Source organism: Phoxinus phoxinus (genome assembly GCF_949152265.1).
Source record: "Phoxinus phoxinus genome assembly, chromosome: 14".
Lineage (NCBI taxonomy): Eukaryota > Metazoa > Chordata > Actinopteri > Cypriniformes > Leuciscidae > Phoxinus > Phoxinus phoxinus.
The window spans coordinates 21,028,015-21,041,439 of NC_136889.1; the positions used below are offsets into that span (position 1 = coordinate 21,028,015).

The window sequence follows — 13,425 nt, forward strand, 5'->3', positions numbered from 1 at the left end:
AAAGAGCAATGAATTAGGTCTTGCGTGTTTTCTGATTGTAGGGAGGGATTACATTTTGTTAGATATTAAAATTGATTAATTTTTTAAGTCTGTTTTATTTTAAGCGATTGTAAGCAACAGTTCTCAAAAAAGTATTGATATAAAAACAGATTTTTTTTCTCTGCTGATTTGTGTCTGTTGACACTGTGTGCTCCTGATTGTGTGCCTAAAATACGGCAACCGGAATGTAACACGGCGTGACGTAGATTCCCATTCTCTATAAGAGAGTTGTCTCATGAATGCCGGGAATAATGTGTCCAGTACCTTATACACGTCTCCATAGGTTCCGCTGCCAACTCTCTGGATCAGCTCAAAGTCGTTCTGCGGGTTTCTGCGCTGAATCTCCCCTCCGGACCGGCCCAGCAGATCCATCATGTCGGACTGGAGGATTTACTACTTTAATGACCCAGATTCAGTTTCACAACAGACCTGCAGTCCACATCCCCCTGAAAAATAACAGAAACCAGAACATCATATCATTAATACCAGCAGCACACCTAAGCTTAAAACAAACAGATAGATAGCAGCTACATAGACAGACAGACAGATAGTCAGACAAATACGATAGATAGATAGATAGATAGATAGATAGATAGATAGATAGATAGATAGATAGATAGATAGATAGATAGATAGATACTTTATGAAAATGCAGAAGCAATATGTGGACAAAAATCATATAAAATAATCGTTTTATAAGGACTTTTCCAACAAACAGAACTATTAGCAAACTACTGTTAAAACTAACTTACTGTTTTAATAGTGTAGTTGGTGCAGATGTTTATTTAATTTAAAAGTATTTATTTGTATATAATACAGGATATTTTAAGCTTTACTTACATTTATTTAGATGCGTTTCAAAAGTATGTCAGGAATTCTAAACTGTCAAAACAGATCGGTTGTTATTAAAAGTATCCCCCTCATAGTAAGGTAGAGAGTTTAACTTATTTAAAGTTTAATAATTTAAAAAAAAAATTGTCTGAATGTCCGTGTATGAAGCTAACTCGGCTAACTTCTGCTAACTAATCTCACATAATCACTTCAGCTTTAAACTTCATTTTATACAGACAAATATACACATTCAAATCAAAAGCATAATCCAGATTTTACAAATATATACTTGCATTTAGCTAATGAGTGTTTTTAACTGCCGTTTGCTCTGAGTGACAGTAAAGTTCAGCCGAAGCTAATGCTAAAGCTATAAACAGCGTCAAACTACAACACGAAATAAATCACAAATTCAGAAACTTTGATTTAAACTTTACCATTTGTGCGATTAATATTTGTCCTCTGAACTCACGAAGATATAGAGGTTTTCCTAAATGACGAAGTTCATTTTGCATCGAAAAAAACATCCAAACAGGAACAGAGAGAAGCGCAAACTTCAACTGAAGCCAGATCAGACCTCTCTCTCACACACACACACACACACTCTCTCTCTCTCTCTCTCTCTCTCTCTCTCTCTCTCTCTCTCTCTCTCTCTCTCTCTCTCTCTCTCTCTCTCTCTCACACACACACACACACACACACGCACACACACACACGCGCGCACTCAGAATCACGCAAAGACACACGGATACACACAGAAAAAACAAACACGATATATTTAGGGCAGGCACAATGTTAAGCATCACTTTAATTCACCGCTGTTTCAGTGTGCATTATTTGCACTAGAAATATGGTCTGACAGTGACATGGTAGGCTACTGTATAAATAATGGTGGGAAAATATTAACTGGTGTTATTTATTTTAGTGTCTTGATATGTGTAAAGCTTATATTTTCATACATAATCATGTTGTTTTAAATTGTTTTAACTGTCTATTGCGTATTATAGTGCATTAAAATGAACTTGACAAAACTCATTCAGTAAGACGATGGCTTTCTCTTCCTTCTCTTCTTTTCTTTTCTTTTCCACAGTGTTCGCCTAGCGCCATCTGACGGATATACTGAGCCAGAGCCACTCAGCCACACACAATGCAATGTAATGTTATTTTAAATGTAACAAACGAATATTCAACAAAACACACTCCTCAACAGAAACCAGACTGACACGACCATGCCTGACGCTTAACTACGCATTAGCATAATTTTTCATTAAGCCACTGCCACACTAAAAACATTTCAGTTGTTGTTTTAGAGACATTTGTGTAAAAAGCAGATGGTTTTTTTTTATCTATTATTCTAGGTATTGATGCCTGACACCAGTGAAAAGTAAGTTAACACGTAGCCTACGCGATTGACTTGGTCTGAATCGGAAATAATGACAATGAGAACAACAAAAACAGGCAATTTAAATAATACAATACAAATATGATAACTTTTATTTGGACCAAACGTACCTGACCAATTAGAGACAAAGCCAGAGCCTCTAAGCCCCGCCCTTTACAGTTAAGTTATTATTTCATATAGATGTTTACCACCGAGCGTCCTACAGCGCCACTGGGCGGTCAAATGGTGCGCTGCATATTGGGTTCAGATGAGAATGAGCCTCCATCACTCGCAGCTGATTTCCAGCATCGCATTCGTCTCATGATCGCTGTTTAGAACCGAACCTACAAGACCCGACCCGAATACTGAACAAAACACCCAGTGCGACATGGCACGAGACAAAAATAACAGAGACAGCTGGGGTGAGTCCATCTTTAAACACAATAAACCATCTAGACGCGAGACAGACACCCTATGCAACGGGTTTATTGTGTGATTCTGTAAATTATGAGGATGCTGTTACATAGATACTCTGTGTATATATATTAAAGAACACACATAAATACACACAGACAAAAACAATGATTTTCCTCCCTGTCCAAATCAGCTGATTTGGTCCGGACCACAGCCCTGTTCCGCCCTGTATCTGTCCGTGTGTGTCTGTGTTGACAGCTATTTTACTGCTGTACGATCTATATTTAAAAGCAGTGTGACATTTGCAGTAGGCTACTGTAATGTCAATGGGAACGCAAATTATTGGTCGTTTGCGAATGCACCAACCTATTTATTTCCTACAAATTCCGGTCAATAATATGCTTTATTTCTCGAATTCATTGTGCATTTATTAGATCACGCGTCATAGTTTTTCTTCATTGCAGTGGTTAAAATCAGAAGTGCTTTGACTATGTGTGAAGTCAGTGACCCACATAACATAAGCAGAGCTGTATACATCTGCTACAGGCCTGTATAGAGATGCTGGTTTATATAATGTATACGGTTGCCGTGTGATGCTTACTGCTCCATACAGGCCTGACCAGGTGAATATGACGAGAGAGAGAGAGAGAGAGAGAGAGAGAGAGAGAGAGAGAGAGAGAGAGAGAGAGAGAGAGAGAGAGAGAGAGAGAGAGATAATGAGAGAGGGCTGTACAAGGACATTTTAATGTAAATAATTTACAGTGTTGGGACAATATTGGTGTAATTTTGGTACTAACCAAATGGCAAATGTTGTGAACAGACTCATCACATCCGTATAATTTGAATCTGACCCACTACGATCCTTTTAGCCCTGGTTGAAAATGTTATGTTAGACATGTTCTCATTCCCATGTCAATATCCATTAATGTTCAATTGCATTTAAGAAATGCTTAACTAATGCATCAATGAGACAGGCAGATCCCCCAGAGCAACCTCTGGTGTTTTGCTGGTTCACATACCTATATGATGCTTAAAAACACATTAACAGTTGTTTGTACATCAAGAAGCCTGAGAAGTGAAAGAGATGGACTTCTAAACTAATAATGAACCATATCACATTGGCCTTGATGACAGAGGTCGAGATCATCAGTAAACCTCCATTAGGATTTTCACTAAACCGTGACTCCGCCATTTCTCCCTGGAGAATGCTATAAGAAAAGAGAGTCTTTGCCTCTAAATTTTTTTTTTTCCGTAACATTTGTGCTGTGAACACTCATCTCTGATTTGAATTTAGGCCTAATTTGATTTCAAACGGATGATAATCTTAAGCATAACATGGCATTAATGCTTCACTAATTCACTTAATTCATTAATGCTGTTCTCTCACACAACTTACACACAACAAAATATGAATATTAGATGAAAAACTTGAACTGAGCGTAAATGAGAAAAGTTTCCTTTTGTAGCCAACTGAAATTAAGCCTAAATTGAAGCACTAAAATGACTAAATAAATAAAAACTAAAACAGAAAAAAAAATGAATTAAACCTAAATAGTAATATAAAAAACTAATAATAAAATTAAAACTGAAAAATATAAAATAAAAATATAATAATAAAAACTAAAATATATATAAATAACACTAAAATAACACGCCACAAAATGCAATCTACCGCTCCCATCAACTAACAAACAGTGTCACTTTTTCATCTGATATTGAAATTCTCCATCATAGTTGCGTCATCGGTGCAACTCAAACATTATGATCTATCGAGTAGACAGCTTTAAGATCATTAACAGTACAGGGCGTCTCTATCAGCTGCGGTTTGCTTATAACGCTGGATGATATTACGTCTATGGTTAGCACCATAACAGTCATTGCACTTTCAGGAGTAATATATTTAAATGTGTCTTTGTTCAGGGTCTTTAGGGGATAAGAACGTGTATGACTGGAGCTCGGAGGAGGAGGAGACAGACGGACGGGCCCGTCCAGTGCAGGTGTTGGTGGTGAAGGACGACCACTCGTTTGAGCTGGACGAGGCGGCGCTCAGTAAGATCCTGCTGGCTGAAGAGCTCAGAGACCGAGAGGTGGTGGCCATCTCCGTGGCAGGAGCGTTTCGCAAGGGCAAATCCTTCCTCATGGACTTCATGCTGCGTTACATGTACAGCCAGGTCAGATTGCCTATAACTCATCTTTAAAGTGTAAAAACGTGCTCTCAGACTAGTCTCAAATGCGGTGTGTGTGTTTAGGCCAGTGATGAGTGGCTGGGTGACCCTGAGGAGCCGCTGACGGGATTCTCATGGAGAGGAGGGTCGGAGCGGGAGACCACTGGGATTCAGATCTGGAGTGAGGTCTTCCTGGTGGACAAACCAGATGGCAGCAAGGTAAGACTCACTTTAACCTACCGAAAACCCCTACCTAGACTGCCGTACTGAAGTTTTGGCGTCAGTAAGATTTTCTCATGTTTTTGAGTCTCTTATGCTCACCAAGGCTGCATTTATTTGATCAGTAAAAACAGAAATATTAATATTGAAATATTATTACAGTTTAAAGTAAATGTTGTTTATTTGAATATATTTTAATTTATTCCTGTGATCAGAGCTGAATTTTCAGGATCATTACTCCAGTCTTCAGTGTCACATGATCCTTCAGAAATCATTCTGATATGCTGATTTGCTGCTCAAGAACATTTCTTATTATTATCAATGTTGAAAAGAGTTGTGCAGCTTTTAATTTTTTTGTGGAAACCGTGAAACGGGTTTCACAATTCTTCCACAAAACAAAAAGTTCAATAGAAAAAAATACAAATCTTTTGTAAGATTATAAATGTCTTTCCTGTCACTTTTGGGGGCGGGTTCCCGGAGAGAGCTCAAGCCTAGTCCTAGACTAAACTGACCTTGTAAACCAGATTATTAAACCTGTCATGGTTTTAAATAGCCCTAGACTTAGTCTAGTCCAGAGTTTAATAAGCTGATTTCCTGACTAGACTAGAGCTACTCCAGGGCTGAATCCGAAATCGCCCCCTAAACCCTCATTCACTATTCCCTAAGTTAGTCCACTAATACTGTTCACTTGAAGGAGTGAATGAAAAGGAGTGGACACTGTTAAGCGTACATCGGCTGTACACTCATTATTGCAGTGCAATGTGGGTGTGGAATTGAATAAGTGCACTCAATAACGTCCACTATGGTTTCAGACAGCACTACAAATGGCTGTCCCCTCAAATAACACCCTATTTGAGGGTATAGGGGACGATTTCGAATTCAACCTAAATTTTAAGATTGCGTGGTTCATTCCGTGTTTTATAGGCAACCTTAGTTGCGCTTAATCAGATTAGCACATTTGGTCTTAAATTAATCTTGTTTTAGTTTAGGACTCCAGGTGTAAGTAATCTGTACTTAATATGTTTCAGAAAGCCATTTCTTAAACCCCTGATTAAGTATTCTAGATTAAGATGATGAATTTAAACCCTGTCCCTTGATCAATTAAATGCATCCTTGGTGAATAAAAGTATTATTTTATTCTTCTTTTTTTTAAAGTTTTGAACAGTAGTGTATACTCAATGTCATGACTTGAGTATAATTATAATCTAACATCATTTCATGAGGATCTTTAGTATGTGGTTTTTATGGGAGGGATGCATTATGTCCTGTTGCCTGTAGGTGGCAGTGCTGCTAATGGACACACAGGGGACCTTCGACAGCCAGTCTACTCTCCGTGACTCAGCTACTGTATTTGCCCTCAGTACTATGATCAGCTCTATGCAGGTTGTACACAAACAGCATTACACAAAACACCCTCCTAAAAAAAACTGTGACCTTAAAACTTCCTGTTTACCATATTCTTAATGCAACTCAGCTGAATTGTCGTTTTCTTTCTTTGTAGGTGTATAACATATCTCAGAATGTTCAGGAAGATGATCTTCAGCATCTGCAGGTAAAGAGAGACTCATTTTGCCACCCATTAGTTATCAGACTTTTAGACAGTAATACATTTAATTCAAAATGTATTTACAAAGCTCTATAACACAGAGTGTACTAATTGATGTGCATTTACATGTAGATGAAATGTCAAGTACAAATAAAATAAAATAAATGCATCAATAAAATAGGATTGACTATTGCTGGGCGCTATGCTTGAAATTAGATAAACCAGACACGCTTGTAAGCCATAATTCTTTGCACGTAAACAGAAAAAACTGAACAAACATCTTAAAAAGGACATTTGAGTCACGAGTGCAGACATTTTTGTCATTTGAAACAGAAAACCATATATAATTAATTATAAAAACAATTTTCACACACTTTTGAGTACGCTTTTAATTAAACGTGTGCTTTTGTTGACCTGTGTAGCTTTTCACTGAATACGGCAGACTGGCCATGGAAGAAACATTCCTCAAACCATTCCAGGTATTTGCTTCTGCTGACAGCCTCTTTTAGTGCTGATGATTCTGAAACAGAATGTTCCTCAGGAAACTGTCATTATAAAATGCATTTTTATGATACTGGTAGAAACAAACGTCACTAATCATCTGGTTTGTGTTATTTCACAAGTCAATGATCTTTCTGGTGCGGGACTGGAGCTTTCCATACGAGTTTCCCTACGGACAGGAGGGAGGGATGAAATTCCTGGAGAAAAGATTAAAGGCAAATATTTATGAAAAGGTTAACGTGAATATTCAGAATTAATTCCTACAGAACCAACGCTAATGTGCGTTTATGTGTAGATCTCAGAGAATCAACATGAGGAGCTGCAGAACGTAAGGAAACACATTCATTCCTGCTTCACCAACATCTCCTGCTTCCTCATGCCACACCCGGGACTCAAGGTGGCCACAAACCCACACTTTGATGGCAGATTGAGGGGTAAGTCTACAGTAGCGGAGCTCAAACATGTGTAAGCTATGTTAGCATCTTACTATGAACAGTGCTGGGTAGTAACTGATTATCAGAGCATGTGAGTATTTCAGATTCTGATCAGGGCCGCTCGCTCCTTGTGATTTCTTGGTTATGGAGTTCAAATATTGTTTTAATGAAGTTGCGAACCTTATATATAAATGCACAGTAAACATCAAAGTTAAGAATGAAGGAGAAGAAATTGAAAGGAAGTGTGGAGTTAGCAGAGATTCGTTTTATACTCGTTTTCGTTCTTTGCTCAGGGGTAAAAAGAAGTTTGAAATGTCTTTGCAGCAAAACACTGTTAACGAACAACCCGAAGCCATAAATATGTGCTGAGCGCTTTCCTCTCAATAACAAAAATAACTGCGGTGAGAAAACGGCAGTACAGAAAGCATCTGATTATAGCGATGTGGATATGTGTGCACGAGCTCTGAAATTTGGCATCATCACGTCACGTTTATTTACACCACTTTATATTATATTGCTTTAAAGCCACACATATCATAACTGTTATCTGTAGGCATACTATAATTGAGAGATTTGTTCAAGAAATTCTATACAAACAGAAAGACGTATAGTACACAGAAATTTAATGTCGGAACGGGATTTAAGCGACTTTTAGAGCGATTGAACGAGGCGCACTGGCGTAGAGAGGAATATTGAGTGGAACGTTACTCATGCTCTACTGATTAAATGCAATCTGGATTACGTAATCAGATTCCAAACATTAAATACTTGTAATTAGATTATATTACTTTTTAAAATCACAATACATTTCCTTTTTATTGATTATATATACTTAATATTTAAAAAAAATCAGAAAATTATTCAGAATTCATTGATTCTCCCTAATTCTTCTATTTTATCTTTTATATTTTCCTTTCTCAAAAGTTTTATGGAATTACACACACAGACCGGCCACTAGTCAGGTGAATATAATTACATGGAAAATTGAGAGGCCACACAGCACAAACAAATAAGATGTTTAATCCTTTTTAGTTAGTGTTTTGATTGTTTTTACTCTCAAATTATGTATTTCTTATAATTTAACTTTACTTCTTTTTTTAAAAACGAATTATTAACTTGTCATAAATGTATGAACCCCCTGCAGTTCCTTCTTCCCAAATTCTAGTTAGGGAAACCCTGATGTTATGTAATATTTAATGCACTTTATGTTCTTTCTCTTTGCATTTTTTATCAACATGGTACAAGATTATAATATTCATGTTATACAAGTTGACAAGTTAGGTCAAAAGTAATCTAAAAGTAATCAGATTCCATTAACTAAAATGTGTAATGATTACGTTACAAACTACAATGCTTATCATGTCATTTGAATTGATCTACCCAGCACTGGCCATGATGTGCAAAAACAGTGTTCAAAAACACCTATTTCCAATCATGTGTTTCAGAGATCGATCAAGAGTTTACCAATAATCTCAAAGTGCTTGTTCCATGGTTACTACGGCCCAAAAACCTGGACGTGAAAGAGATAAATGCAAGCAAAATCACCTGTCGTGGACTCCTGGAGTACTTCAAGGTGATAGATTTGATAGCTGTGCAATCACTGCTACCAGTAATGATATATAAATGAACCAATTGACATTTTTCATTAGGCATTCAACGATATTAAAAGTCAGATTGCGCTAAATTCCCTTTCTTAAATAGTGGTCAATATTAAAAATATATTTATGTTTATTAAATATACACTATACCTTCACATTTTTGGGGTCAGTCAGGACATTTAAACAATTTAAAAAATACTTGTATTCCATAGAAATGCATTAAATTGATCAAAAGTGACATTAAATACTTTTACGTTGTTACAAACAAAACAAATCTATTTCAAATAAATGCTGTTCTATTTATCAAAGAATCCTGAAACAATGTTTCCCGGTTTCCACAAAAATGTCAAGGAGCACAGCTGTTTTATAGATTGATTGTTTTTAAAGTGTTTCTTGAGCAGCAAATTAGCATATTAGAAAGATTTCTGAAGGATCATGTGACACTGAAGACTGGAGAAATGATGCTGAAAATTCAGCTTTGATCACAGGAATACATTTCTAAAATATAATGAAATAGAAAACAGTTATTTTAAATTACAATAATAATTCAAATTTGTAATATTTTCCAAACGGTTGTCTTTATATAATATACAATATTATACTATTTTGTCTAAATAAAAAATACAATAAATCCTTTAAATGCAACAAGTGTATTTAGGCATCAAAACATTATAATACAGTACTACAATATATAAAAAAAGGATTAATTTTAAATTTTGCTAAAGATTACATATATCAGTGTTAGATTAAATACCCAATATCAAATGATACGAGTAAATTAAAAAGAAACTATAGCCAACAAAGCACCAATATATTCTGCATCCCTAATTTGTATGGAGTTTATAATTGTTACAGTATAATGACATTTTTGGAATTCTTCGAGTGAACTGAGCGGCTGTTTATGATTTCAGGCATATATCAAGATTTACCAGGGAGAGGAGCTGCCACATCCAAAATCCATGTTACAGGTACAACCTCTTAGCCTTCAGCACGAACACTCCCCTTCCAAAGCCTTACATGCAGAGCTGTTAGCATCCTACAGTATGACAGTGTTAGGCTGTGTTTGTGTGCACAGGCCACAGCAGAAGCCAATAATCTGGCCGCAGTGGCCGCAGCTAAAGATCTATACAACAGGAAGATGGAGGTGGTAAGTGTGATACTGACAGCTGGTTTCTTGTCATAAATGATATCAGTGCGACTCATCTTCATCACGTGTCTTACGCCCCCCAGGTGAGCGGAGGAGATCGGCCTTTCCTCGCCCCGAGCGAGCTCCAGGCACGTCACCTGGACATCCGCGAGGAGTCGCTGGCGTTGTTTCGCAGTGTGAAGAAAATGGGCGGGGAGGAGTTCAGCCGGCGGTACCTGCTGCAGCTGGAGACGGAGATCGACGAGTCGTTCGTGCAGTACATCAAACACAACGACTCCAAGAACATCTTCCACGCGGCACGCACACCCGCCACACTGTTCGTGGTGATCTTCGTGATGTACGTGGCCGCAGGGATCACGGGGTTCGTGGGCGTGGACGTCATCGCGAGCGTCTGCAACATGGTGCTGGGCTTCGCGCTCATCACTCTGTGCACATGGGCGTACATCCGCTACTCAGGAGAATACAGAGAACTGGGCGCAGTCATTGACCAGGTGGCCGGCGCGCTGTGGGATCAGGTACAACACACACACTTTAAGAGGAAATAAATATTTAAAAACAAATATGCAAATAGACTGATAATGATGAATGAAAAAAAAAAAATCTACGACCAACAGCCAATACCAATATACCATGCATGCAGTTTAAAATTGTGCAGTATAATTGAAGCCTATTTTGAAAGCAGGTATGTGTATTTAGATATAGTTTATCTATAGAAATATTGATATGTAAGAAATATTGGTCAGTAAGATTGTTCACCAAGGCTGCGTTTATTTGAACACAAACTGTGATATTGTGAAATATTATTACTATTTAAAATAACTGTTTTCTATTTGAATATATTTAAAAATGTAATTTATACCTGTGATGCAAAGCAAAATTTTCAGCATCATTACTCTAGTCTTCAGTGTCACATGATCCTTCAGAAATTATTCTAATATGCTGATTTGGTGCTTAAGAAACATTTCTGATTATTATTAATGTTGAAAACGGTTACTTAATATTTTTTTAAATTGTGAAACCTTTTTCAGAATTCTTTGATTAAGAATAGAATAGAAAGTAAAAAAAAGTAAAAGTTTTTTTTTTAAACAAAAAAATGTCGCTTTTTAAAATCAATTTCAATTCATCCTTGCTGAATAAAAGTATAGATTTTTTTACAAGAAAAAAAAATGTTTTAGTGTATATATATATATATCTTACTGATCACACATTTTTTAATGGTAATGTGTATATATATATATATATATATAACCATTAAAAAAGTGTGATCAGTAAGATTTTTTTTTAAATATATATATATATATATATACACTAAAACATTTTTTCTTTTTTTTCACTTAACTAAAAGAATGAATTCTGTCATCATTTCATGATTTTATTTGTATAAAATCAGGTATCAAGTTTTTATTTTAAACCAAAGTTTGTTAACTGCTTTCCTCATCTCTTTGTTTCAGGGAAGCACAAATGAGGTAACTGTACCTGCACACACTTATCCGTCTACTTACAATCACAATCCCACAACATCATACAAACAGAAAGATACATCTCACATTAACATGTTGTGTCTTCCTGTCCTTCTCGCTCAGGCTCTGTATAAGCTGTACAGTGTAGCAGCAAACCACAGGCAGTTGTATAACCACGCTTTCCCTGGACACCAGGCTGGTCAACCGCCTGAGCAGGACAAGAAACAAAACTGACCCCACACAGTTTCACGCAGATGCACTGTGGACAGTACAGTCAGAGAGAGAAAGAGGCACGGGACTGTTCGATGCTTTACTGCTGCAACAGGAACATATCGTCACTATCACCCACCACTGCAACATCCTCCACCTACAGCTCAGGCCCACAGTCAGACGACCACGAGAATCAGACTGAACAGTCTCAAAAGATTCAGTCTGACTGTACCATTTGCGCCTGCAGTCGAAAGTCACGGTATTAGTTCTGAATCACCATTTTACCATCTTCTCACTGTAAATACTGTTTCTCTCTCTGACACTCACATGAAAGGAGTCTGTTCTTATTTTGTAATGGATGTCGTATGTTGAGTTCAGTGCTATTTATAAGGGAATAAAGTACTACATGTTTAAAAACACAAGTTGTAGTCATTATCATGGGCCAAATAACCTGATGCAGGGATCTTCCATCCCATCATATTTAGGGCAATCTTAACCATTTTCAAAGACATCAAACCTTTAAAAAAAGCCTACTTGTATGGAAAAGACAAATTGCCAAGCTTGTTTTAATAACATAAAATCACCAGGAAAATCTGACATTTATAGTATCATAAATTGTTTTGTTAGCTTATATTAGGATAAAATGCGTTAGACTAATGCTCATGAATGACTATGGGGCTCATTTATGTGTGCAGAACGATCCTTAATGTGAATGTATTATAGTTTCCTAAATTTAGATGTATAAAATTTATCGCACAAAATTATCCTAAATGCATCCCTTTTTATAAACTGCAGTTCATCTTAAATGCAAGCGGATCAAATCCATCGACACTGTAAAAAATTGTTGTTAGTTTAACTTGAAAAAAGAAAGTTACCTGGTTAATTTGAGTTGACAGATAAAGGAGATTGGTTTAATAAATAGAAACTCTAAATATTATGCTATCTGAACCACATTAATTATCTAAGTTTATTTGACAAAAGAAAAATTGTGAATAATTATTATTACAGTGTACAGATCACCCAGGAATATCTCTTTATGGTTCATCAGAAGTACCGCACTATGAATTCCAGGAATTCATGAACATGTTACGTAATTATCACGAAGCAGTTAATATGTTATGTACATATATTAATTCATACTGGACATGATACTCTATTTTCACATTTGAATAAACAACATTAGAAAATGTTTAATACTGGTCTAGGCACAAAAAGCTTGTACGCATGCTCTTCCGTTGGCATACGATTTAGAATATTTTCACGTCAGCCTTTCCTTTATAAATCCCGATTTGTTCCTCACTCTTGATGTAGGATAAAATCCATGGAATTGAGGCCCAAGGTACCTTTTTGTGATGATGCTATTTTTGTTTTCAAGTTGCTTTATCTTTACACATAAGATGTCCACAAGAGATGTAGAAGAAGGGCTTTCAATTCAGTTAAAATGTTTTATATATATATATATATATAATTATATATATATATA

General features: G+C 36.5%; 2 protein-coding genes across 9 annotated transcripts in view; one reads left to right on the plus strand and one right to left on the minus strand.

The window, feature by feature from the left end:
• Positions 1–1,638, minus strand: part of map4k5 (mitogen-activated protein kinase kinase kinase kinase 5) — a 43,530-nt gene extending 41,892 nt beyond the window's left edge. For 4 of the 7 annotated variants that reach the window (XM_079634498.1, XM_079634497.1, XM_079634496.1 and 1 more), the window contains exons 1-2: positions 1,305–1,601; positions 304–485 (exon numbers count right to left, since the gene is read on the minus strand). In XM_079634498.1, the coding sequence (XP_079490624.1) occupies positions 304–414 (111 nt within the window). In that variant the 5' untranslated portion in view covers positions 415–485; positions 1,305–1,601. Of the gene's footprint in view, positions 1–303; positions 486–1,304 lie in introns of those variants that run through there. The other 3 variants (XM_079634501.1, XM_079634500.1, XM_079634499.1) reach the window with 2 other exon arrangements.
• An 844-nt stretch (positions 1,639–2,482) lies between these two features.
• atl1 (atlastin GTPase 1) lies at positions 2,483–12,631 on the plus strand. 2 transcript variants are annotated; one of them, XM_079634841.1, is made up of 14 exons: positions 2,483–2,670; positions 4,583–4,833; positions 4,912–5,046; positions 6,325–6,429; positions 6,548–6,598; positions 7,015–7,071; positions 7,216–7,308; positions 7,389–7,527; positions 8,973–9,100; positions 10,037–10,093; positions 10,201–10,272; positions 10,356–10,787; positions 11,724–11,738; positions 11,856–12,631. In XM_079634841.1, the coding sequence occupies exons 1-14, from the start codon at positions 2,637–2,639 to the stop codon at positions 11,964–11,966; spliced, it is 1,680 nt and encodes a 559-aa protein (XP_079490967.1). In that variant the 5' UTR covers positions 2,483–2,636; the 3' UTR covers positions 11,967–12,631. The 2 variants fall into 2 exon arrangements, with proteins under 2 accessions (XP_079490967.1, XP_079490968.1); XM_079634842.1 differs by having other exon boundaries at positions 4,592–4,833.
• Positions 12,632–13,425: the final 794 nt, after the last annotated feature.